This window comes from Sminthopsis crassicaudata, chromosome 3 (genome assembly GCF_048593235.1).
Source record: "Sminthopsis crassicaudata isolate SCR6 chromosome 3, ASM4859323v1, whole genome shotgun sequence".
In the NCBI taxonomy this organism is placed as follows: domain Eukaryota; kingdom Metazoa; phylum Chordata; class Mammalia; order Dasyuromorphia; family Dasyuridae; genus Sminthopsis; species Sminthopsis crassicaudata.
In genome coordinates, this window is record NC_133619.1 from 395,909,114 (window position 1) to 395,931,824 (window position 22,711).

Here is a 22,711-nt window from a genome sequence, read left to right on the forward strand (position 1 = left end):
GGGCCTGTGGAGGTGTGGCTGAGGTTAGTTTAAGCTTGTGCCAGTGGCCCAGGGGGCTCCCACCAATAGGAACAGACCTTGAATACCTGCTGCTCTCCACCCAACAATTCTTTCCCACCTGATACTACCTCCCAGATAGGAGAGAAGGGGATGCAGCCCACCAGAGGCACAACATGACTGTGCAGGGGACCAGGAGCTAGAGGCTCTTCTAGAAGGGACTAGTCCAGGAAGGAAAGTGCGCTGAAAAGGCTTTCTGCAGGTCATCTGACGGGACAGGTGTGTGAGCAAGGCCTTTCCCAAGCAGAGAACTAGAGGCACTGGGTAGGGAGCCCTGCCCGCTGGGCGGTTCTCTGAGCTTCTCCCAGGACAGACTAGTTCTTGTTTCCTTGTGTCTCCCCAGTGCGTAATGTACACAGAAAGCACATAAAAAAGTTATTGATGAATGGATTGATATGCTTAATGTGAAACGGTTCCCAGAGGGGCATCTCCTCAAAGGGCCATGTCCCAAATTAATGATACCTAGAAGGGAGCTTCAGACGGAGAATGGGGGCCTCCCAGGACCAAGTGTATGTGGTAAGGGAAGTGAGGTGGGGGAAGGGACAGGATGGGGCCCTAGCACCGACCTCTGGGAGGGAAGTCCCCAAACCCCTAAGGAAGCACTGGCCCACTCCTCTCTGAGGGGCCTGCTCAGATGGAACCAGAGGAAGCGGCTTCTCGCTCAGAGGGGCCCAGCTTGTCCAGCCAGCGCCAGGTCCTGCCCCGGCCTTGCCAGAGAGCCCAGCTCGCCACTTTCTACCTCAGAGTAATCAAGGTTGGACAAAAAGCTACCCCTTCGGGCCTGACCGATGATGAGGCGGGGCACTAGGCCTCACGCTGCTTCCAGCCCAAGCAGCAGGGCGCAGAACGGACCCCTCAGACACAAATGCACGAGGCAAGAGGTTGATTTTCTAAGTTTTTCTTTTTAATAAAAAGGCACCTATAAAACAGGTCAATACAGTACAGGCAGCACAGAGACCCCCGAAACAAGCCTAAAAATTGTTTCAAAATAAAAACCAAGAAGATGTCTTCACATATTGTATTTATATATTTATATTTATATATTTATATATATATATTTATATAATGATACAAAATGGCTGGGGAGGAGGGTATGGCCATGAACTGGGAGAGAGTGGAGGCTGGTGGGCTGACTTCAGTGATGGGCCAGAGTGTGGGAGGCTGGACGATGGCTGCTGTGGGCAGTGGGGGAGGGGTCAGGAAACAGTAAAGGCCCCAGGGCCTGGGAAGAGACAAGACTGGTGATCCTGGGGCGAGGACTGGAGATGAGCAAGGCCCAGGGCGGGCAGAAGGCCCGTGGGAGAGGGGGGATGCGATGTGGATGGTGTTCGTAAGGAGAGCTGTCCCGGCCCGGAGTGTCCTGGGGAAGCTGGGCGCAGAACTAGATTGGGCCAGCGTGGCCGGGTGACAGCACCAGATGCCAGGGGGGCGGGATGGAGGCCCCATCCCTTGTATCATGGCTACTGAGCTGGGGCCGTCCTCGGGCCGGAGAGCCGGCGGAGGGGAAGAGGCAGCTCTCCTGGAAGCGGCCCTGCACAAAGGCCTTCTCTGAAGGCGGGAAAGGGGAAAGAGGCTCCTCTTTTAGGGCAAATGAGACAAACACACAGCTGTCTATGGCTTTTGATTCACCCAGCCTCCCCCCAGCCCCGGGCTTCGCCCTGCTGGGGAGGACGGGAGGCCGCCTGGAAGAAGCGGGAGATGCTCTTTGGGGGTAGAGGAGGGGGCTTCGCGCCTACCGAGGCGGGATCAGGCTCGGGCGCGGCGGGCCGCGCGGTACCTCAGTGCCCGGAGGGAGGGACGGCTCCGCGGTGGGGGGGAAGGCTGACTCAGACCCCCTCCGTTCCCCCTTTGGCAGGAGGAAGTGGGGGTGACTCCGGGAGGACGCGCGTCTGGCGCAGCCCCGGTCTAGGTGACAAGGCCCGCTCGGGCAGGGCCGGTTCCCGGCATGCTCTAACGGAGGGGACCGTGGGGGCGGCGGCGGGAGGCCGCTCCGTCCCGGAGGCGTTTAAACCGGGCTTGGTGTGGGGGGGGAGGTAGCGGCCTCAGGCCGGGTGTGGGGGGCGCAGGGGCCGGAGCGGGATCCCGCACGCGGCCCGGGGGTGTCCGCAGAGACCCCCCGCAAGTGTGGGGTGGAAGCCTGGATTTGAGAAGGTTAAGGGCCACTATGCTGGGGGGAGGGGTCTTGGGCTGGAGACTTTTCTGCAGATGGGGGGGGGGTGTCGGCATGTCCCTGGGTGGGGAGGGGGGGTTCTGTGGGCGGGAGAACAAGGTTAGCAAGGCGGGGATTCTTTTTTCCCGAGTCGTCTATTAAAATACAGAAATACAGCACACGCACACACCGGCACAAAGCGCAGGCCTTATTTACAGCAAAGACGGCCAGTGACATCCCCCGCCGGTCTGCGCGGAGCGGCGGCGCAGGGAGAGCACGGGCCTGGCCACACCACGGGGGAGGGGCCGGAGAGGAGAGCCGGGAGGCCGCGGCGCCAGTCAGACCGACACCAAGGCCGGGAGCAGGAGACCCCCCACCTCACCCCCGCCGCTTTCCTCCCCGGCGCGGGTCGGGACCAAAACACGAAACTCACTGATGCCGAGTGACCAACAAGGGGGGGGGGGGGACGGGACCCACCAACTCCCAGGGAACGGGGATCCGGAGGAAGGGGGGAGGGGTCCCGGGGGCTGAAGCCGAGTAAAAACCCAAACCAAAGTGAACCCCTCCCCCCAAGCCGGCCGCGCGGTCGGTTCCGGAGACGCGCCAGGCCCCGCCCCCGCGCCGACGCCGGCCCTCGCAGCCGGAGGGACGGGTTTCTGAAGTCCGTCCCGCCCGCGCGGCTAGAAGGGGAGGTTGGCCATGTTGCCGGGCCCGGGCAGGTAGCCCATCTGGCTGTCCAGGGAGACGCTGCGCTGCCGCAGAGGGTGGGACACCATGAGGTTCTGCTGGGGCGGGGGGCCCATCAGGGAGCCCTGGGGGGAGAGCATGTGGGGGGGCTGGCTGTACACCTCCCCCCCCACGCCCCTCTGCTTCATCAGCATGAAATTCTGCTGGGCCATGAGGCCCTGCGGGGGGGACATGACGCCCTGGTGGAGGCCGTGGGGCAGCATGCCCTGCTGAGGGGGCACGCCTGTCCTGCCCAGCAAGGGCATCTGTCCGGGGTGGCACATGGACATGTTGAGGCCCCTCTGGACGCCCTGCTGACCTGGCATGTTGGGGGGCCGGGCAGGGGTCTGCTCCGCCATCATGTTCTGCAGGTTCATGAGGTGCAGGTTGGGGGGCTGGGTTTTGGGGGGCTGGTTCTCGCTCTTGGGGAAGTACTGCAGCGTGCTGCTGGGCTTCTCCGACGGGATGATCCTCGACAGGTCGAACTCGGGGATGCCCGTGGGGGTGGGCCGGATCACCTCGCTCAGCTCCGGGTCGTTCAGCACCGAGGCCACGCCCGGCAGCACCCCGGGCGGGTACGGCTCGCCCATGCGCCCCGCCAGCCCCTTGCCCATCAGGTGCTGCTGGGGCGGCAGGGGGCCCGAGGGCTGGCCGGGCAGCTCCTCGGGGGGCAGGGGCATCCCGGGCGGGTAGTGCTGCTGCATGCCCGGGCCCCCCGCTCCGCCGCCCCCGGGGGGCATGGCGCCGTGGGGCTGCTGCAGCCGAGGGGGGAACACCAGCTGGTTAGAGGACATCATCTGGGACGCGTTGGGCATGGGGCCACACGGAGGGTTCAGGGAGTCCGGGGCGCCGGGGGGCATCATCATGGAGTTTGGGGGGGGCCCCCCGGGCCCCTGGGCATTGGGGTGCAGTGGAATGTTGGAGCCCATCGGGTTGGGTGAGGGCAGCATGGTGGGCGGGGGCTCATGAGACAGGGGCTGCTGGCCAGGCAGGTTCATGCCCATGGGGCTCTGGGCAGCTGCTGAGTTCAGGTGCAACTGGTTGGGCTGGTTGGTGTTGATCCCTGGAAGGAAAGGACAAAGGGTCACACTCGCTGTCTGTCAGGAGAGGGGTCGGCCCCCATCTCCTCCCCCGCCCCGGGGGGCACCAGCATTGAGCAAGCCCCACCGTTGTCCGTTAGGGGTCCGGCCGCACGGACCCCCTGCAGCGAGCAAGGCCCCATCCTGCCCGTGACAGGGAGGAGAAGCAGCCCCAGCCTCCCTGGTGCCCAGAGCTCTAAAGGTTCAGGTGCGACAGGCGTGTGTGTGCAGCTGCACACGTACACACTCATGTGCATCGTATGTGAGCACGTAAAATGTCCACGCTTCCCTAGGGGGCAGTGAGGGGGGGGCTGGCCCCAGAGCCAGGGGGGCCCAGCTTCAGACACTGGCAAGCCGCCTAACCTCCTCCGGGGGTGAGCTGGGCAAGGGAAGGGCCTTTGCAGAGAAAGAGCAAAGTGGGCCATGAAGAGCCGGCCAGGACACATGTGTGGGCACGTGTGCAGACGTGTACGTGCTTGTGCACAGTCACACACACAAGCGTGCAGCTATCTAAATCCGCCTCTGTCCGTGCCCTCGGGGGGACGGTCACCCTGCCACAGCAATGCTCGGCTCTCTGGCCGTGGCCCCCCACTCTGCCGCAGGGGTCCCGCACCTGGCATGGTCCCCGGGGGAAGCATAGGCCGGTCGGGCAGAAGCTCGTCGTCTGAGGTGGCGATGGTCTTGATGGCGTTATGGTAGAGGGGCGTGGAGCTGGGCATGGCGTACTTGGACATCTGAGACATCATCAGCGACAGAGGGTTCTGGGAGGGGGTGGGGTCTGGGGAAGAAGTGAAAGGCAGGCTGGGGTTCATGATGCCCCCAGAGGGGTTGGCAGGGGGTGCGGAGGAGCTGCTCCGGGGGCCGCTGGGAGGGAGGGCACCTACAGGAGAGAGAAGGAGATGAAGTCTCTGGAAGGCCCTTGGGGGCAGGCGCCGCTCCTGGGGTACCCACGGCTCGCTGTCTCCCCGCACCCCCAGCCTCTCCCACAGACACCCCAGCTTCTCCAAGGCAGATCTGAGTCAGACCCAATGATGTCTCCCTTCTACAATCAGGAGGCTGAGGGGCACCCCCACCCACTGTGGTCACCAGGAGATCAGCAGGTGGGGGGAGCCTGGAGGATGTGAGAGACCCGGCCCTCGGGCTTGCCCTCCCCTTCCCATAACCCCCACCCCCTCTGTCCAACAACCCTTTCCTAAGAGCCCCCCCCCCACTTCCCACTTCCCCGCGTTCCAACTCTGGAGCCAGTCCCTCCTCCCTCAGGCTCCCCCCCCATCTCTGGGACCCCCAGGGTTCCGATTCTGGAGCCAGGCCTCCCCCCTCGGGCTCCCTCCAAGCCCCCGATCCGCGAGGACGCCTCCCTTCCCCGGGCCCCGATGCCAGCTCACCCTGCTCCAGGTTGCTCATGGTGCTAGAAGAGTTCAGGTTCAGGGGCGGCTGCTTGCTCTGGCTGACCCCAGGGCTTGGCATGGCAGTCTTAGGCGACGGCACCCAACCCGGGGAGGGCACGGCCATGGAGGGGGACTTGAGCCGGCTGGGCGAGCCGGTGGGCGAACGGACGCTGAGGGAAGAGCCGAGGACCTGGGGAGACTTGAGGGGTCCCGGGGGGTTCGCGGAGGGCAGAGGCACCATCTGAGAGGGTGTCTGTGGCGACTTGAGGTTGGCAGAGGGCGATGTGACCAAGGGCGAGTGCACCTGGCTGAGCGTGGGCGACTTCAGGTGGCCCATGCCTGGTGAGCCCATTTGGTTAATACTGATGGTGAGGTCTGAGGGCCGCCGGCCCAACCCTCTGGCCGGGGCCGGGTGCATGGGTGCGGGAGGGGGAGGGTTGGGGGCCGGGGGGAGGGGCATGTGGCTGAGCCTCGTGGTACCCAGGTTGCCCACGGGCATTGAGCCCTGATCGGGGCTGAACATGTCTGGGGCGCTGCCCATGTCCTGAGGCATGGCCGGATAGGGTCCTTGCCCCCCAGAAAAGCCCTGCTGGCCCTGGTTGGGGAACTGGGAGGGCATAAGCATCTTTTGGGGTGTCCCCATCATGCCACTCCCGTTCTGGGCCCGCACCCGGGCCAGCTCCTCGGGAGCCAGGCCTTGGGGGCCCATCATGTCTGCGGGCCCCCGCATCTTCTGGGACATCAGCATCTGCTGCTGGGGTGTCATCTGCACATTGAGATTCATATTCATGTTCATATTGACATTCATATTCATGTTCAAGTTGCCGGGCCCCATGGGGGCATCCACATCCCTCAGGCCGGACTGCCCCATTGGGGGGCTCAGGAGCCCCCTGCTGCCCCCAAACTCCATGCTCATGGGGGCCCCTGCCAGGCCCTCCCCGCCTGCCATCTGCCCAGGGAACATGGTGGGGTCCATCTGCCGGTGGGCCTGAATCATCCTCTCCATCTCCATGCCCTGCCCCATGGAGTTTCCGGCCATTCCCAGCGGGCGCTGCATCCCCATCGTCCGCTTCTCCAGCAGCTGGTGCCGCAGCAGCTCCTCACGTGCCCTTGGGGTCATGAACCTCTCCGCCTCGCTCTGCCCCCCGGGGTAGGGCACCGCCCCCTGCACAAAGTTGCCCGGCCCCCCCATCGGGGGCAAGTCTTCTGTCCAGCCCATGCCCGGCCGCACGGGCCTCTGCATGGCATTCATGGGCACTTCCATAGGCATGCTTTGCATGCCTCCAAACCCAGATACCCGTTGCATCTGGTTGCCAGGGAAACGAGGTCCCGGAAATGGGTGCCCTCCCCGGAGCTGCATCGGGTCCTGGACATCCATGGGACCCCGAAGCTGGGCCCCCATGCCCGGAGGCCACTGGTCCCCAGGCTTGCTATGGTAGGGAGGCGGGGGGCCCCGGACCATCATGCCTCCCATGCCCTGAGACAGCATCATCTCTTGCAGGGGCCGCCCCCCGTGGAGGCCGATTTGTTCCTCCTTGCGCCGCTTCTCCTCGTAGTACTCCTCCTGCAGCTTGCGCCAGGCCACCTGCTCAGGGGTCAGGCTGTCCTGGCTGAGCCGCTGCATCATGATGTTCATTTGCTGCCCCATGTCACCGCCTGGGTGGTGACCCGGAACTTCGTGCTCCAGCCCGGGGCCGCCGAGGCTCTGCGTCTGGGAAATCATGGACTGCAGGGGCTCCTCGTATTTCTTCAGCCCTCCAGGGGTAGGTGCCGGGGGCTGCTGGGGGGCGGGAGGGGCTGGTGCTGGCGGCCCCCCCTCCCCGGCGGCCCCTGGTGGGCCTTTGAGGAAGGGTTCGGTCTCCCCACTTCTAAGCAGCAGCCGCTCAATGTCACGTAGCGTCTGTAGGGAGCGCTCCCTGTGCTCTAGCTGTTCCTTCGAGAGGCCCTCGGAGCCAGTCAGGGCCCGCTGCCCATTGCCCGTGGGAGTGCCCTCCCCTAGCAAAGCGGGGCCTCCAGGGGCATTGCCAGGGTCCCCGCCCGGGGCCAGGGGGTTTGCGGCAGCTGCGGCTGTGGGGGTGTTGGGGTGGGTCCCCCCTGTCGCATTGCTACTGGCGGCACCCACGGAGTTGGGCGTCAGGTCTCGGTGTGTGTCCTCAGGCGGCCCCTCTGGAGGCAGGGAGGTGGGCAGGGCCGGGGGGGCACTGCCAGGGGGTGGGGGAGGCGGAGGTAAGGGAGGTGGCTGGGATTGAGGGGTTCCTGCCGAGGCTGCACTCAAAGGGAGCGGTTCTGACGTCGGTGGCACCTTGGGAGCCTGAGGGACAAAAGCAAAGTAGGAGGTAGCAGACAACCCCCTTCTCAGGCTTTCCCCCACCCTTCCCAGGGAAAGTTTTGGCTGGGCTCGTCTCTGGCCTTACAAATGCTCACCTGGTCGAGCTTGGCACGCGGTACGTTTTGCTGGTGGTAGGCCAGAATGGAATCAACTCGGCCTTGCAACACTGCCTCGGCTGCCCTGGATCGCCATGGAGCGGGTAGGGGAGCGGGAGAGGAGAAACGCCAGGAGAAAAGCGGTCAGGCCCTCACCGTGCAGAGGAGGAGTCCTCCCTGCCCTCCCCAGCGGCCTTCCCATAGGGCCGCACAACCCTGGCCCCCCAAGGGATTTTCCGGGGCATCTGTGAAATCCCAGACAGAACAGATGCACTCTCCCCAGCAGCACTTACGTGTTTGCCAGGTGAGTGGTGAAGACATAAACAAACTGAGCGGCGGACTTCCCTGGGCCCCCCAGCCCACCAGGGCCCTCTGGCCGAAGGCCGGTCGGAGCGCCGTGGGGGGGGCCGGGAGCGCTGGTCTCACTGAGAGGCGGTGGGGGCGCCGGACCCGGGCCTAGCTGTGTGGTGGCCATGGCTGGGTCTGCTACGTTACAATCTGCAGTGAGAAAGCAGGAGGGGAGAACGGTGAGCGCTGATGACCCCGGCCTGGGCCAGCTTCTCCAAGGGGAGTTCTTGTACTGCAGGAGGATGCTGCTTACTAACCAAGCCAGGCTGGGCCTGTCACAAAGGGACAAGACGCCTCTTTCTAACTAGTCTATGGCGACCATCCGGCCACAAAGGGTTTGTGTTTAAAATGTTCGCTCTTTCATTTGCTTTCTCTTAGCCAAATTTTGGCACATGCTAGCCACGGGGGAGAGAGAAGGCATGGTGGCTGGAGCGTGTGTATGTATTTGTGTATAGATACTGTACTCCAATCGATCCCCACTTAGTGAGGAGAGAGAGGAAGGGACCGGAGAGCTCTGGTCCGGAACGCAGGGAAGTGGAGTTCTGGGCCCAGCTCCCACCCGTGATGGGCTATAAAGAAGTCAGCTAAACTCTGTGCCCTGGCTTTTCTGTTCCACAGCTCAGGGACAACAATGCCAGCTCTGTGACTCCTGGGAATGCAGTGAGGGTGAAACAAGTTGATCGCTCTGGGCGACGGAAGGTATTATCAGGCTTTCACAGCCATGACATGGGCTGAGGAGACTGAGGGAGATCTGGGTTCAAACAATGCTAGTGTGGTCAGGGTCCCAGAGCCTGCTCCGACATAGAGCAGCAAAGAGGAAATTCTGCTCCATCACACCCTTCACTTCATTCAGTCATTTCAGAAACAAGCTGATCACAAGGGTGGGGGTGGGAGCCGCGAGGACAGGGCGGCTCAGAGCCAGCCACCCCCAGAGTAAGGAAAACTGCTCAGTCTCAGCCTCTCCCAGCGGTTCACAATCGCATCATTTAGACCAACAAACATTTCCTCAGTGTACGGCGTGCATGTAAGGTGCTAAGCTGAGTAGTGGAGGAGGCGAAGAAATAAATGAAACGCGGCACCTGGAACCTAATAGAGGAGATGAGAGTAGAGAAAGAAAAGGGTGCGCTCCAAATCGGGACCTTCAGGAGCCGGGAAGGGAGAGCTGCACTGGGGGGTGGCCAGAGTTGGAGAAGGGAAGATGAGGACAAGGGGGACTGGGGGAAGGCTTCCCATGAGCCAAGCCGGCCTTGCAGGACGGGAAGGCTCCACCTTTCTCTACATGCAGGGACGTGTGGGAGTTCCTCCCTCCTTCTTTGTGGCCAACTCAGGCCCTGCGCCGTAACCCTGCCACTTAGTGTAGTAGAAACGGAGGAAGTGTAGTCGGGAAACGCTTAGCAAGAACGCAGCATGGCACCAATCGCACTAACTCACAGCTCCTCAGAAGAGCGGGACCCACTGGGCACAAGCGCACAGAGGTCCGGCTCGCTCACTCGACAAGCACCTGTTACCTGCTGCGAAGTGCGGCCAGAAAACCCATCACGGACAGACAGGCATCCCGGGCTCGACCACAAGGGCCCACTACTGTCTCATATGGGAAACTCTCGTTTCCCCGACTTCTCTGCGCTCCTAAGGAGCCCCGGCTGGAAGGGACGCCCCGCACTGAGCACGGGGCGGGACTAAGCCATCACGCCGCCCCGCTCCTGCACACACAGGCTTCAAAGCAATACTTTAAAGGAATGCACAAGCCCATGGATGCACGAGGGGGCCCATAAGCACAGGGGAGCCGTGCAGTCCCGGGGAAGCGGTCCCGGGACCTCTGCCGCGGCCTCTGTGGTCCGAGGCAGCGACAGGGACAGGCGGGACTGAGCCCCTGCTGCAGCCTCCCAGCAAAGCCTCCCACCAAGGCCTCAGCAGAGCTGGCGCTGCCCTCCCTCGCCAGACCAGCAGGTGGCAGCACAGGCCAAGAATTCAAGGTGGCTGCTCAGGCTTTCCAGGGATAAGGGTGACTCATCACCCCCAAGCCCCCTCGGGAAGAGGGAAGGGCAGGAGCCGGCCAGTGGGGAGGGGGCTGGCGCTCCCTTCCACGGCCACTGTGGTCTCCGACCAGAGGGGGTCTTGCTGGTGGGGATGGGGATGCCATTGCCCCTTAAGGAAGCCAGAATGGGCCATGGTGGAAGGGAGGGGCTGTTTCTGTGGATCTCTGGGCCTGGCACCAAAGGGCAAAGCTGCCCCTGTTCTCACCCACAACCAGACTCTGGGGGGGGGGATGCTCCTTGCTGGGGTCCTGGTCTCTATTTTAATTAAATCTTGGTTAATGGTGAGTCCCATCCTGATACAGGATCTCCCCTTTCTCCCCAAGTGCCCCCGGTGAGCACTCACTATGGGCGGCCCCGAGGGGCTTGTCGTCCTCATCGCTGTCGGGCCCCGAACACCACTCGTCCCCGCTGTAGGGCTGCTTCCTCTCCAGCACGCAGCGCCGCTTGCTCCTGGGGGCCACCTCTGACAGGGGGGAGGGGGGCGAAGGGGTGTGGAAGGGAGGGAGAGAAGTGAGTGTCTCTTCCTGAAGTCCTGGGCATCCGCAACCTATGCTCCCTTCTTCCCCCCTCAAGTTGGCTGGCATTGCCCGGACCCTGGTGGGAGCCGCGCCAGTCTCCCACCCCGCCCCCATGCCGCTGGCCCCCAACATATTGCCATTTGTTTTTGATTTTGCTCCAAAGCTAGAGCTGCCCAGCGCCCCTCCCCCCACCCAATACCAAGCATAGAATAATCCTGACCACAACTGTTTCCAATTAGGGTGGGGGGAGGGGAGGGGGGAGCAGCGTCTCATCCAGGCCCCTGTGCCTTCCCCAAATGGCTCCCACCCGCTCAGGACCTTGGCAATGTCTGCATTTCACTTTGTCCTACAGGTATTCTCTCCTGCCCCCACTTCCCACCTCAACCCACTTCCTCTACCCAGGCTTCGGTGAGAGGGCAGGCAGGCCCCCTCTGCCGGGATCCCAGGCCCTCAGCGTGCCCCTTCGGTGACTGGCACTACCCACATGGGGATGCTAACCCGTGCCTCCTTAGCCCTCCCCCAAACCGGAGCAAAAAGAGGAGAAAAGGCCCTGCGCTTATGGTCCGGGATGCAAACTCCAGGTACCTTTGGCCTCGGGGTCCAGGGATGGAGTCCCAGCTTCCCGCTGTTCCCCAGAGTCCACTGACACGCTCCTCTCCCTCTTCACCTTCCCCTTGAGTGAGCCAAAGGGGGGGACGGGCGCCTGGGGGTTCTTCAGAGCGGAGTTGCTGGGGGAGATCTGATTGGCCTTGGCCCCATGACTCCCTGCCCCCACGCCCTTGGAGCCCAGGTTACAGGTGGGCCCTTGGCTCACATTCTGGTGCTGCGATTGCGCCCCGCCATTCCCTGTCTTGCCATGGTTGGTCAGTTTATTTTCCGGGTGCATTGGCTTGGCTGGGGCAGGGGGGCCTCGGAGGGATGGTGGCAGGATCCCGGGGGCTCCTGTCCTGAGGTGGAGGTGCCTAGGAGGAGAAAGAGAGAAGCTGTTAGTCTTGTGGGGAATCGGCTTATCCCCCCCAGCACCCCTGAGGCCCATCCGACTGTAGTTTCTTGTTTTCATCAAGAAAACAAAATGTCTTGGGATGGAACAAGCCATCCACCAAGTTGATCTACTCCAGCCACCCACTAGACAGAGGACTGTCCCCTTCTGGTTGAGATCGGTACAGGATCTCCAAGTTCCAGGGAGAATCAGATCCCCAAGCAGGTACCCCTGAAGTCTCAAATCACTGGCCCCTGGACCTAGTGGTTTCTATAGCAACTCCATCTTCATTCCCATCAGTCCTCCATACATCCATAAGAAGGGGGCACCGAGGCATCCAGCCCTCAAAAGGGAATTCAAACCCTGGTCCTCATGTTGGCATTCCTTCTCTCTGGATCTTTCCCCTTTCTCCCTCTAGCCAGCCATTCCCTCCTGGACCTCTGGTTCCCCCTCCCACCCATCCCATCGCCTTCCCGGACAAGGGGACAAGGAGACCTTGGACCACGGCTCAGGGAGATCTCCCTCAGGAAAATAGAAGAAGTGACCCGGAGGACAGGGGTCCCCCAGTGGGAACGGGTGGGGAATCAGAAGGCAGGGGAGGGGCAGTGGTGGTATGGCCAGCGAGCTTCCCAAAGCCAGAGCGGCGGAGCCATGAGCCAAGGATTCCTGCAGCCAGGGCTGTGGGCCCTTTAAGCCCCATCCCCACTCCCCCACCAGCCTCCCCCCCTCCCCATCCCTCTCCCCGGAGACCTATTAATAGCCGCTGGAAAGATCACATCACGGGGAGAGGATATTTATCCCCCCTCATTCCACACCAGCTCAGATTTATTTCAGCTCTGCTGTCCTCCTGCTGCTGCTGCTGCTGGCGGCTACAGCCGCCACTGCCTGTGCCGCCGCCGCCGCCTGGCCCGTCTGCCTGCCTCTCCTGGGGAGGGGGAGGAGGCAGGTGCCCACCCGCCAGCAGGATGCCCCTTAGCTAGACCGCACAAGCACTGTCTGGCACATGGGGGGAGGGCGTCTTTTCTCAGCCCTCACTACAGAGCCCGGGGCTTCAGAAGAGAGCCGAGCAGGAGAACTGAGGGGGAGGGGGGACCCCACTGCGTGCGGCCAGCATCAAGTGCCCACGAGATGTGGACGTTGTCTGATCCGAACCTCCCTCTGCTCCCCCCAGTCCTAGGCTTCCCTCTTTCTCGGGCCCCCCACCCCCAACATGTCCTACAGGTAACCAGGGGTCCTCCAGGGTCAGAAACGCTGAGACTTCTTAGTTCTTTGGCATTCAAGGCCGTCTTCTCCTCCCCTTCCCACTCCGGACACAGCTCTGTCCCTCAGTGAGGTACGCACAGGTATTATTCTGGTTAGCCGAGTTCCCTCTCACACCAGCTCATTAGCTCCCACGACTGACGGAGTTTCCCATGTGTGGCCCAGCGGCCAGAGGCCCGGTGACCTGCCAGCTAATGGAAAGGAAGTCTCCCACAAAGTAAGACTGGTGGCTCCAACACCCAGAAGCCCCTCGGATTATGGGAGCTAGATGGGGAGGGAACAAGAGGCAGGAAGAGTGGGGGAGGGGCCTTAATTATGGCATATTCATCGTGATTTACAACTAAAAGCAGCCCCTCCACCCCAAACAATCCCTGGGAATGGGAGCCCCTGCCCTCAGAGAGTTTATCGTCTCAAAAAAAAAAAAAAAAAAAAAAAAAAGTCCCCAACACCAGAGGCGAGGAAGGCCTGGAAGGAGAGAGGCCCGGGCTTAGTAGTCGGGGCCCAGGGTCTGGATAAAGCCGAGGGACCTCAGGTAAACGGCTGAGCCCCCCGGGCAGCTTCCTGTCTGTAAACGAGGCCGGAATAGGCCGGCTCTTTCCTCTAAGTCTGTGATCCAATGATCCCTCAAGTTTCCTGCTATCTGGGCCTGGCTCCCCCGGCCCTCAGGGATGGGGCTGAGGGCGAACAATCCCGGCCCAGCCCACCCCAGCCCAAGGCCCGGTCCTAGCCCATCCCCAGCAGGCCTGTGCCGGCAGAAAGCCTTGGCCTGGCGGGGCCCCGGGGCTGCAGCTGGGCTCCACTGGAGACCAGCAATGTTGGCTCAGATTCCTCCCCGACCGCAAGAATGCAGGAGCCTCCCCTCTCTCCCTCCCTCCCCTCCCCCCATCCAGCGGAGCTAGAACCAAGAGCGAGCCTCCGCCGCCGCCATACAGGGAGACTGACAGGACTGCAGCATAATTCCTCAGGCCGCAGGCACGTGTGCACGCACACAGCACCCTGACACTCCGGAGGCAGACCCACACAGGCGGACCCCGCGGGACAGACACCGGGCCAGCCCGCAGACAGACAGACAGAGCCCGGCACCAACGGCTGATCCGTGGGGACGAGTCTGGACAGAAGGGAGGATGGTTCTCACTCCCATGGAGGGAGATGGGGGAGGGAGACCGAGGGAAGTTCAGTCACACAAACCCTAATAGTCCAGAGGCTTCCGCCCACACGCCCTGTCACTGCCCTGCTCTCCCCTGACACTCAGAGGCGCCAGGAAAGGGGCCATTGAGTCAGGGGTCTCAGGGTCTCCAGGTTAGTGGGATTTAGTCAGGGGTCTCCGGGTGAGTGGGAACCAACAGGGAAGACCCTCCTTCCACAGGCCGGGGCCAGACCACAAGCCCCCACTACTTTCTCCCATTTGGAAAAGACACACAAATGCAGCCTCAGCCTATGTGCCAGGCCGTGGGGAAGGTTCAAAGGGGTGAGTAGCTGATCGTCTGAAACATCCTATGGCACCGCTTCTGGGGCTCTTAGGAACCCCCCAGTCCCCCCCACGTTAGCAGAATGGCCGGCTACTCGAGTCTGAAGCAAACCAGGGACACCCAGCCTTGGCCCCCTGCCCCCACACACCCCTGCTCCCTCAAGGTTGCCTTTCAGGAAGAAATTCCATTCCCCTCTGGAAGTGTCACAGGACACCCCCACAGGCAGTCTCTCCCCTCCACCCCCCATCTCAGGCCTTAAAAACAGGGAAAGGGGTCCAGGAGGATACAAGATTTGTAACTGGAATTCACCCATTCCCCACACTAGCACCTTACTAACCACCACACCTTCAGCATGAGAATGCCATTCAGTGCCCCCAGACTAAGACTCCCAAGCCTGGGAATGAGAAAGCTGAACCACAGGGCAATGTAACTGATGGGGAATCGCTCCCTCACCCCCTCACCGGCCAACCAGAAAATAAACATGCAGAGGAGCTGAGCAGCTCCGTGTCCTGCTCAAACACTTCCCAAGCCCTCTTCTAGACAAAACCTGAAGCTGTAGCCCCAGTCCCCTTCCCAAGCTCTACCCTCCTCCTCCTCCTCTCCCTCTCTGCCCGGTCATCAGGCAAGTTGATTCAAGAGCAGATGAGTCAGAACTTCTCTGTCTCCCCTCCCCTTCCCTTCTTTGCCTTCTCCAGGAGCCCATGCCCTCCCCTTCTGGCTCCCGAGGTCCACCCATCCCAACTCTGACATAGAGGGTGAGCCATGAGGAGTTCTAGCCCAGCCTTGACGGGTCAGGTTCTGAACCCGGTGTCTAAGGGGAAAGACTTTTCGACTCCAGGGCCTAAGAGGTTGGAGAGGTGGGGGAAGAAGGGAAGGGGATCAGATATCGGAGGAAGAGAAGCATTGTCTCAACCGGGAGGAAGGGAGCAATGTGTGTACATAAACTGGGGGCAGGTGTGAGTCACCTGCACAGAGGGAAGTGCCATATTCACTAGAGGAACAAGGCAGAAGAGTGGAGAGAAAAACAAAAAACAGAGTAATCCATCTACCTTTCCCTAAACGCATGAGAATTGGAGGAGGGAGCTCTCCTTCGAAGTGCTACAGCTAGCCAGCATCTAGATTCTCATGACAGCCTGTTACTCAAAGAGTTAAAGCTAACAATGTGATGCCAAGGAAACATCAGTGAATTTATAGTCCAAAGACCTGAGTTTAACATTTGGCCAAAATTCCAATAGACTTGGGATGGAAAATGCCATCCACATCCAGAGAAAGAACTATGGAGACTGATTATAGATCAAACCATATTTTCTCTTTTTCTCTCTCTTTCCCCCCCCCTTTTGGTCTAATTTTTCTTGCCCAACATGACAAATATAGAAATTTATTTTAAAGAATTGCACATACTTAACCTATATGAAATTACTTGCTGTCTTGGGGAAGGGGAGGCAAGAAAGGGAGGAGGAAAAATTTAGAACGCAAAGTCTTACAAAAACAAACGTGGAAATGACATGATTCAGGGCAATTCCAATAGACTTGTGATGGAGAGAACCATCTGCAGCCAGAAAGAGGATTATGGGAACTGAATGTGGCCCACAACATAGTATTTTCACCTTTTTTGTTGGTGGTGGTCTGATTGCTTCCTTTTTTCTTTCTCATTTTTTCTCCTTTTGATCTGATTTTACTTGCTGGATTACTTGCTGTCTAGGAGAGAGGGGGAAGGAAGGAGGGAAAAATTTGGAACACAAAACTTTGCAAAGGTGAAAGTTGAAAACTATCTTTTCGTGTATTTTGAAAAATCAAAAGCTATTATTAAAGAAAACAAAAATAAATGTTGAAAACTATATTTGGAAAATAAAATACTATCAAAAAAATTTTTTTAAAGAAACAAACAAATAAAGATTGGCCAAGTTGCCTAACCTCTCTCTGGTCTAAAGCTTTCTTATTTAAAAGGTGAGTAAAGTTAAACTAGAATCTAGTTATTAAATAATAAATAGCTCCAGGCATTCTCCCTCTCCATGCCTGGAAAGCTCCACCCCAACTCCCGACCTCCTCGGCCTCCATTAAGTCCCCATCAAAATCCCACGTTTTTCAGGAAGTCTTCCCCAAGCCCTCCTGATGACAGTGCCTTCCCTCGGGTTAGGGTTTTCTAACTATCTTTTATAAAATTTGTTCTGTGGGTGGGGGGAGGACTATGGGTTTGTCCCAGAAACTTGTCTTTTGCCTCCTTCTGTATCCCCAGAGTTTAGCACCGGGCCAGCACACAGTAGGTGCTTAATAAGTGTTTACTAGATTGAATTAAGGACAAGTCTTTTGCTGTCCTGGTTTTCGGATCCCACGACACTGATCCTGCCTGTTTGCCCTGTGAGGTGGCGGGATGACCACTGGCTGGAGCTGCTGTGCCCCTCCCCCAGCCTTCAGTGACTGGCCAACTTTCCCTAAGGATACATGAGGCGCGGGGCTGTAGCCAACGTTGGACCCGGTGCCGGGCTGACTCGGGAAGAACTGAATATGAACGAGGCCGAGTCCTTGGCAAAAGGCCGGCACCTTTCCCACAGGCTTGTGGGGGTCCAGAGCGATGAACCTGAAGCGCCTAGAACTGCCTGCTAGCTCCTGGGCTGAGGATTACGGTTAGACTGGGCCTCCTCCCCAGACCGGCTGGAGAAAGAACCAAACCCCTTACAGCGGAGCCTTTGCCCTTTCTGGGCCTTTCGGAATTCTGGTGAAGGCTATGTCCGGTCTCAGAATTTATGTAAATTCTCAAAATATAATACACAGGATTACAAACACGGCACAAGTCAGCGACAATTAGGGAATCACTTGTTTCCTAAGTTCGCAGAACCCCTGATGCCAGGCCCAGGTCTGTGTTCCTTGGGTGAGGAGGTCTTTAATTAGAGGGAGGAAAGTGGTCAGGGAGGAGAGACCACCCCGATGGAGGGGGCAGCCGCCACCCCCAGGCCCACTGAGGTCTGCCAGGCACAGGCTCCCCCAGGATTCCTGGGTCTGCGCTGTCAAAGCCCCAAAGCAAGGGGTCACTTCCTCTTCCAGAGCAGGTGATGACTCAGACAGGGGGTGGGGAGGTCAAAGGACAACTGGCACAGCAGGAAACTCTGCTGGGGGGCTGGCGCGTTCTGGGACCCAGGAACCTCCGCCTGGGGACTTCCAGGCCCCGGGGGCCTTCCCCTTCCCCCACTTCCCAGCATCCCTCCCTTCTTACACTATGCAAAGTCATACAAATGAGGTCATTTCCATGGGAAGACCCAGGTTCTGGACCATGAGGGGCAAAGCAAAGCTCATGGTGGGGTCCCAGGGGGGACATGGAAATTCCTCCCTAGGCGGGGACTTTGGCTGGGAGGATGGGGAAGAGGAGGTCCGGGGGAGTTCCCCTCAACCACTCAGAAGGGCAAGAAGTACTCAGATTACCTAGAAATCACCTCCCACCACCAGTTAGTAGTGCTTCCAGTCATGTTTAATACTGCCAGAAACTTTGGGGCCCAGGGAGACCCTCAGGGATTCCCCAGTGCCAGAGTGATGGGGCACAGCTTCTTTTCTCAGGGACCCCCCAAAGCCACTGTCCCAGTCCCTGCAACTTCTCTCCCCGGGGCTCGGTAAGGGAAAGGGTGGGGGTGGGGAGGGGGACGGGACAAGGAAACAAGACAAGGCAGGAAACCCAGGGGGAGCCGGGTACAGCGGGCACTTGGGGCCAGGCACAAACAACCAACACAGGAAACCACAGCCCACCCCCGCCCATCCCACCCGCCCAAAGGCTCCGGGACTGGGGAGCCGGAGGAGACAGGGGGCCGAGGGTTGGGGGAGGGGCTGGCTGGGCTAAGGGAGACCGTGGGAGCCCAGAAGCCCCTCCTTTCTCCCCAGTGAGGTCTAAGCAAGTTGACCATGTGGCCAGCACCAGTCTTCTCACCACCTTTGGGTGAGTGAAGGGGGCAGAAGGGAGATGGGGGAGAAAGGAAAGAGAGACGGGGATCTCCTCCAGCCTAGGGGTGGGGAAAGGGGCTGGCAAAAAGTGGCCCTGTCCCTTTAAATCCACCGAAATTCTGAGCAAGGCCCAGCCCAGCTCTGGTTACACAGGAAGGAAGGGAGCTCAGGATCCAGTAGGGCAGGCAGTGGTAGCTGGAACGAATGCCCCAACCACCCAAATATATCTGGCCCCCACCCGACCGCCCCACTGGCACTTCCTGCCTAGGGCACCTTTGCCAAGACAGTGGGGAGGTGGGGAGATGAGGACGGCCCTCCGCAGCAGCAGCTCCCTAATGTACGGCAGAAGGAAAGGTCCTGGGCAATGGGGAAAGGGGACAGGCAAGAGGGCCCGCCTTGGCTGCCCGGCCCCGTGACTCGAGGGACCGTGGAGAAGGCCAAGTAGCTCTGTGGTGTGAGTGCAGGGATGAGCAGCCGGCTCCACCAGCTCCATTCCCAGACAAGGAGGTTGGGGGAAGAGTGGAGGCTCTCCCTCCCAGGCCCCAGCCCTCGAAGGGTTAAGCTTGCCCTGGTTTGGGGATGGGGGGATGGCCAAGGAGCCTTCTTCAAGCTGCTTGCCTGCTCGGAACAATGGAGCCATTGTGGGAGGAGAGGAGTTCGGGTAGACCGTTGGCACAGGCTGCCCGCCCGGGCCAGAATCTCACCCGGCACCCGCTCTTTCCTCAGGTAGTACCGAGATGGGCGAGCCCCCGCAGGGGCGTGTGCCCTGCCAGCACTAACGGCTGCCTCTCCTGCCACATCCTAGGGCCGGGCTCCCGCGGGGACCTGCACCTCCTCACGCACTTTGCCATCTAGTCTGTCATGACCCCTTCCACCAGGTGAAAAGGCATGTGGGCTGGGGCAGAGCGCCGAGCGGGATGGAGACCCGAGAGTCTTTTTATGAGGAGGACAGAAAGTCCAGCAGCGCTGCATCCTGGGAAACTTTGGGCAGGACAAGCTATCAGGGAGTCAGAGGCCGCTGACCCTAATGCACGTCTCCCCCCACTCTGCCCACTTCAGCCACTCCGCACTCTGTGCCCCTCCTAAGTCCCCGGCAGTGGGGGGGGGAGAAATCTATGAACCAGAAGCCCATGCCCTATCCTAGCAGATCACCATTTTCTTCCTACCACATGCTGGGGCGGAGTCCTCACTGGTTCTGACACCCTCCTGCGCATCCCCTGCTGTCATCAGTGGTCCTTGGCCCCAAGGATGCCCCAATATTCTTCATGCCTAATCACGGACATCTGGACGTCTCCTCCCCTTAGTATGCCTGGGATTCCCGAAAGGGTTTTACCAGCCCAAAGTATAACACCAAAGGGCTCACAAAGCACAGAGGTGCCGGGCTCTAGGACGCAGGAACTCTGTCACGCCAGAGGCAGTGAGAAGAATGCAAAGGTTTGGGTCAGAGGACCTAACTTCAGATCCCATCTCCTCTCTTCCTTCCTATGTAACTTTGGGCAAATCTAAACTATGTGGGGGTAGGGCTATTAGGGCCCCTCCAGCTATGATCCTATGCCATTAACCCAGAGGCAGGCCCTTTTCTGGGCGGCTGCCCTCTGCCACCCCCCCGCGCCTGGCTCCACAGTCCGTCTGTCCCGGGACAGGTTCAGGCTGCCCAGTGCCCAACCCGCGGGTCTGACACCCTGGCAGGCGGGACCTCTGCAGGCCTCCACCTCTCCTGACATTACACTCAGGCTGCCGTCAAGGTATGAAACGTACACAACCTATTCAGGCAGTAATGAGGTGCCTGGGAAATGGAGGGATGGCAAGACATGATTTGTATAATGATGAGGAGGATGCTGACACCGGTATTTACACAGCACCCATTGTGTACCAGGCACCACGTTAAGTCCTTCACAAACATTCTCTCATCTGATCCTCACAACCGCCCTGGGAAGAAGGAGGCTATTATCCCCATTTTAAAGATGAGGTAACTGAAGCAGACAGAGGTCAGGTGACTCGGCCAGAATCACACAGCTAGTAAGTGTCTGCGGCTGGATTTGAACTCAGAACTCCCTCATTCCAGTTCTTTTGCAATAATAGCCACTCATATGCATGCAGCACTTTCTGGTTAAAGTAAATCACTGTCTCGCCACTGCAGGGGGGAGTCCCACTTCCACTAGGGAAGCTGTCCTCCGAGAGCTTCCGTACATTGGCCGGGGTCACATGGCTAAACGGCAGGGTTGGAACTCAGGTCTCCTGACTCTGTGACGTTTGCCGATTTCATCGACTCTCCGTCTGCCGCAGAGGACAAGGAGCCAGTCTAACATACCTTCTCAAAGGTTCACATCTAGGTATCCCGGCTGCCCTTACTTCTCTGGCCGTTACGCAGGCCAACGCCCACCGGCCCGCCCCGCCGTGTTTGTGATTCCCATTAATCTGGATCAGCTCCTTCCCCATCCTCAGTGCCGTGTCACGCGGCTCTGGGCAGCAAGAAGCCCCTCTCTGCTGCTTCCTTCACACTTCCTGCGGCCCCTTGAAGATGGCGGCTCTTGGGATGAGAGAAGGGCCTGGGCAGATGGAGGGAGAACTTTTAGGGGAGAGGGGAAGGAGGAGAAAGCGGGGGGAGGCCTGATCTCCCCTAACCAGAACCTGTGCGGTTCAGGGTGGCTCCAGCCAGCCCCCTAAGGGTTAATAGGTCCTATAAATAAACTGCTCCAGGGTTGATGATGATATGAACCCTCTAGCCATCTGTTCCCATTTTCTCCTGCTAACACTGGAACATCTGAAACCGGCCCCAGTGCCCCAGCCGGTTCCCAAAAATAGCCCTGGCCTGCCCGGTGAGAGAGCCTCGGGAGACAAGCACAGATGGGCACGACCGGCCCAGCAGGGAGCAGTGGTCGGCAGGAGGCGAGCCGAGTCCCGGGCACCAGGCCAGATCTCGGGGTCCACTCTCATTCTAACCCCACAGTGCCTTAAGTTAGGGGAGGGCCCGGAGGGGGAAAGAGCTTCCCTCTGGCCTCCAAGGCCGGTCGTGAGCCCAGGGGTCGTCTCTAAGCTGGGAACCTGGCTGGAGAGAGCAAGGGCAGGGCCTAGTCTTGGACAGCACACCCAGGTGTCCTGGCATCCCAGGCACTTCCGCCACATCCTAATCAGCTTAATCCTGAGACAGGGACACCAAGTCCTGGCAGGGGAGGCGCTCAGAGCTCCAAGGCCGACCACCTGTCTCCACCTAGTCCACCTCACCTTGATTGACCCACCCTCTAGAGCCGTCGCCCCAGAGAACACAACCCCAGAGGGATCCAGAATCCCACAAAGGACAGAACCCTAGGATTCCCGACTGGAAGAGACAAGCTTCAACGCCTTCATTTAATGGATGAAGAAAGTCTCGCGGGGCGGAGGCCTGACTTATCCAGGACTACTAGGAGTAAACAGTCCACCTCAAATCCAATTCTTTTGACTTCTCTCTACATTACAATTTCTAAAGCACTTTACATTTAACCGAGACATTCTAATTTTATTTGATCCATACAAGTTCCTTATAAGATCGGTGGTGCACTCACTATAACCAAGAAATTAACCAAGCGATCAATAAACATTTATTAAGCACCGACTATGTGCCAGATCCCGTGCTAAACACTGAATTAAGAGGAAGCAGTTTGCTGGCATCGGGTCTGAGCACACAGATATCTGTGCTTTAGGCTACAAACTGCTCTGAAAACCCCGTAGTGCCTTCCAGCCATTGCCTCGGAGCCTTTTCTTCACTCTCCTTCCACCTTCAAAACTACTTGGACTTGGGGGGAGCTGTCGGGATTCACTAGGTGTTCACCCCCGCAGAATCCAGCTTCTGCTCCCTCATTGAGCCCCTGGTCCTCCTCACTGCTCCGACCTTCTCTGCCTAGCATGGAATGGTGACTGTCCGGTCATTCCCGGTGTCCCCAAGCCTCACTCAGAGTGGCTGCAGAGCAGTGCCCGGGCTGTTCTAGACAAACAAAGCTGTTGATGGGTGCCCGGGGGATGTGTGCCGTGCGGTTCCTGGAAAGGAGCGGAGCCCTGGCACTTCCTAACTGGTACCCTCTCCCTCCGTGCTCCCGCCCCCTACCCTTCCAGTAACGGAGCCGCTGGGCAAGAAGGGACTTTACCCGTCACTTATCCGACCTACTCACTCCAGAGAGGACGAGACTTCAGAAACACGGGTGACTCTGACAAGGTCACACAACCAGCTGGTGGAAGAGTCGGGTCTAATGATAATCCCCATTTCTAGAATCCTTTTAGGGTTTACAAAGCCTTTTCCCCCACAACCCCCCTCTAAAGCAACATCTGCCTTCCCAGTGAAAAAGCTGCGGCCGGAACAGGTAGGATGACCTGTTTA

General features: G+C 59.5%; 1 protein-coding gene and 1 long non-coding RNA gene across 6 annotated transcripts in view; one reads left to right on the forward strand and one right to left on the reverse strand.

Moving 5' to 3' along the window:
* Window positions 1-939: 939 nt before the first annotated feature.
* The window catches only part of BCL9L (BCL9 like), a 31,866-nt gene continuing 10,094 nt past the window's right edge, over window positions 940-22,711 (reverse strand). For 4 of the 5 annotated variants that reach the window (XM_074302309.1, XM_074302311.1, XM_074302313.1 and 1 more), the window contains exons 2-8: window positions 11,311-11,687; window positions 10,551-10,670; window positions 8,117-8,321; window positions 7,824-7,908; window positions 5,397-7,710; window positions 4,625-4,891; window positions 940-3,995 (exon numbers count right to left, since the gene is read on the reverse strand). In XM_074302309.1, coding sequence (XP_074158410.1) covers window positions 2,887-3,995; window positions 4,625-4,891; window positions 5,397-7,710; window positions 7,824-7,908; window positions 8,117-8,321; window positions 10,551-10,670; window positions 11,311-11,611 — 4,401 coding nt within the window. In that variant the 5' untranslated portion in view covers window positions 11,612-11,687 and the 3' untranslated portion in view covers window positions 940-2,886. Of the gene's footprint in view, window positions 3,996-4,624; window positions 4,892-5,396; window positions 7,711-7,823; window positions 7,909-8,116; window positions 8,322-10,550; window positions 10,671-11,310; window positions 11,688-16,040; window positions 18,035-22,711 lie in introns of those variants that run through there. The other variant, XM_074302310.1, reaches the window with a different exon arrangement.
* LOC141562314 (uncharacterized) lies at window positions 18,213-21,785 on the forward strand. Its single transcript, XR_012488194.1, has 2 exons — window positions 18,213-18,355; window positions 19,087-21,785. It is a non-coding gene; the product is annotated as an uncharacterized LOC141562314 (long non-coding RNA).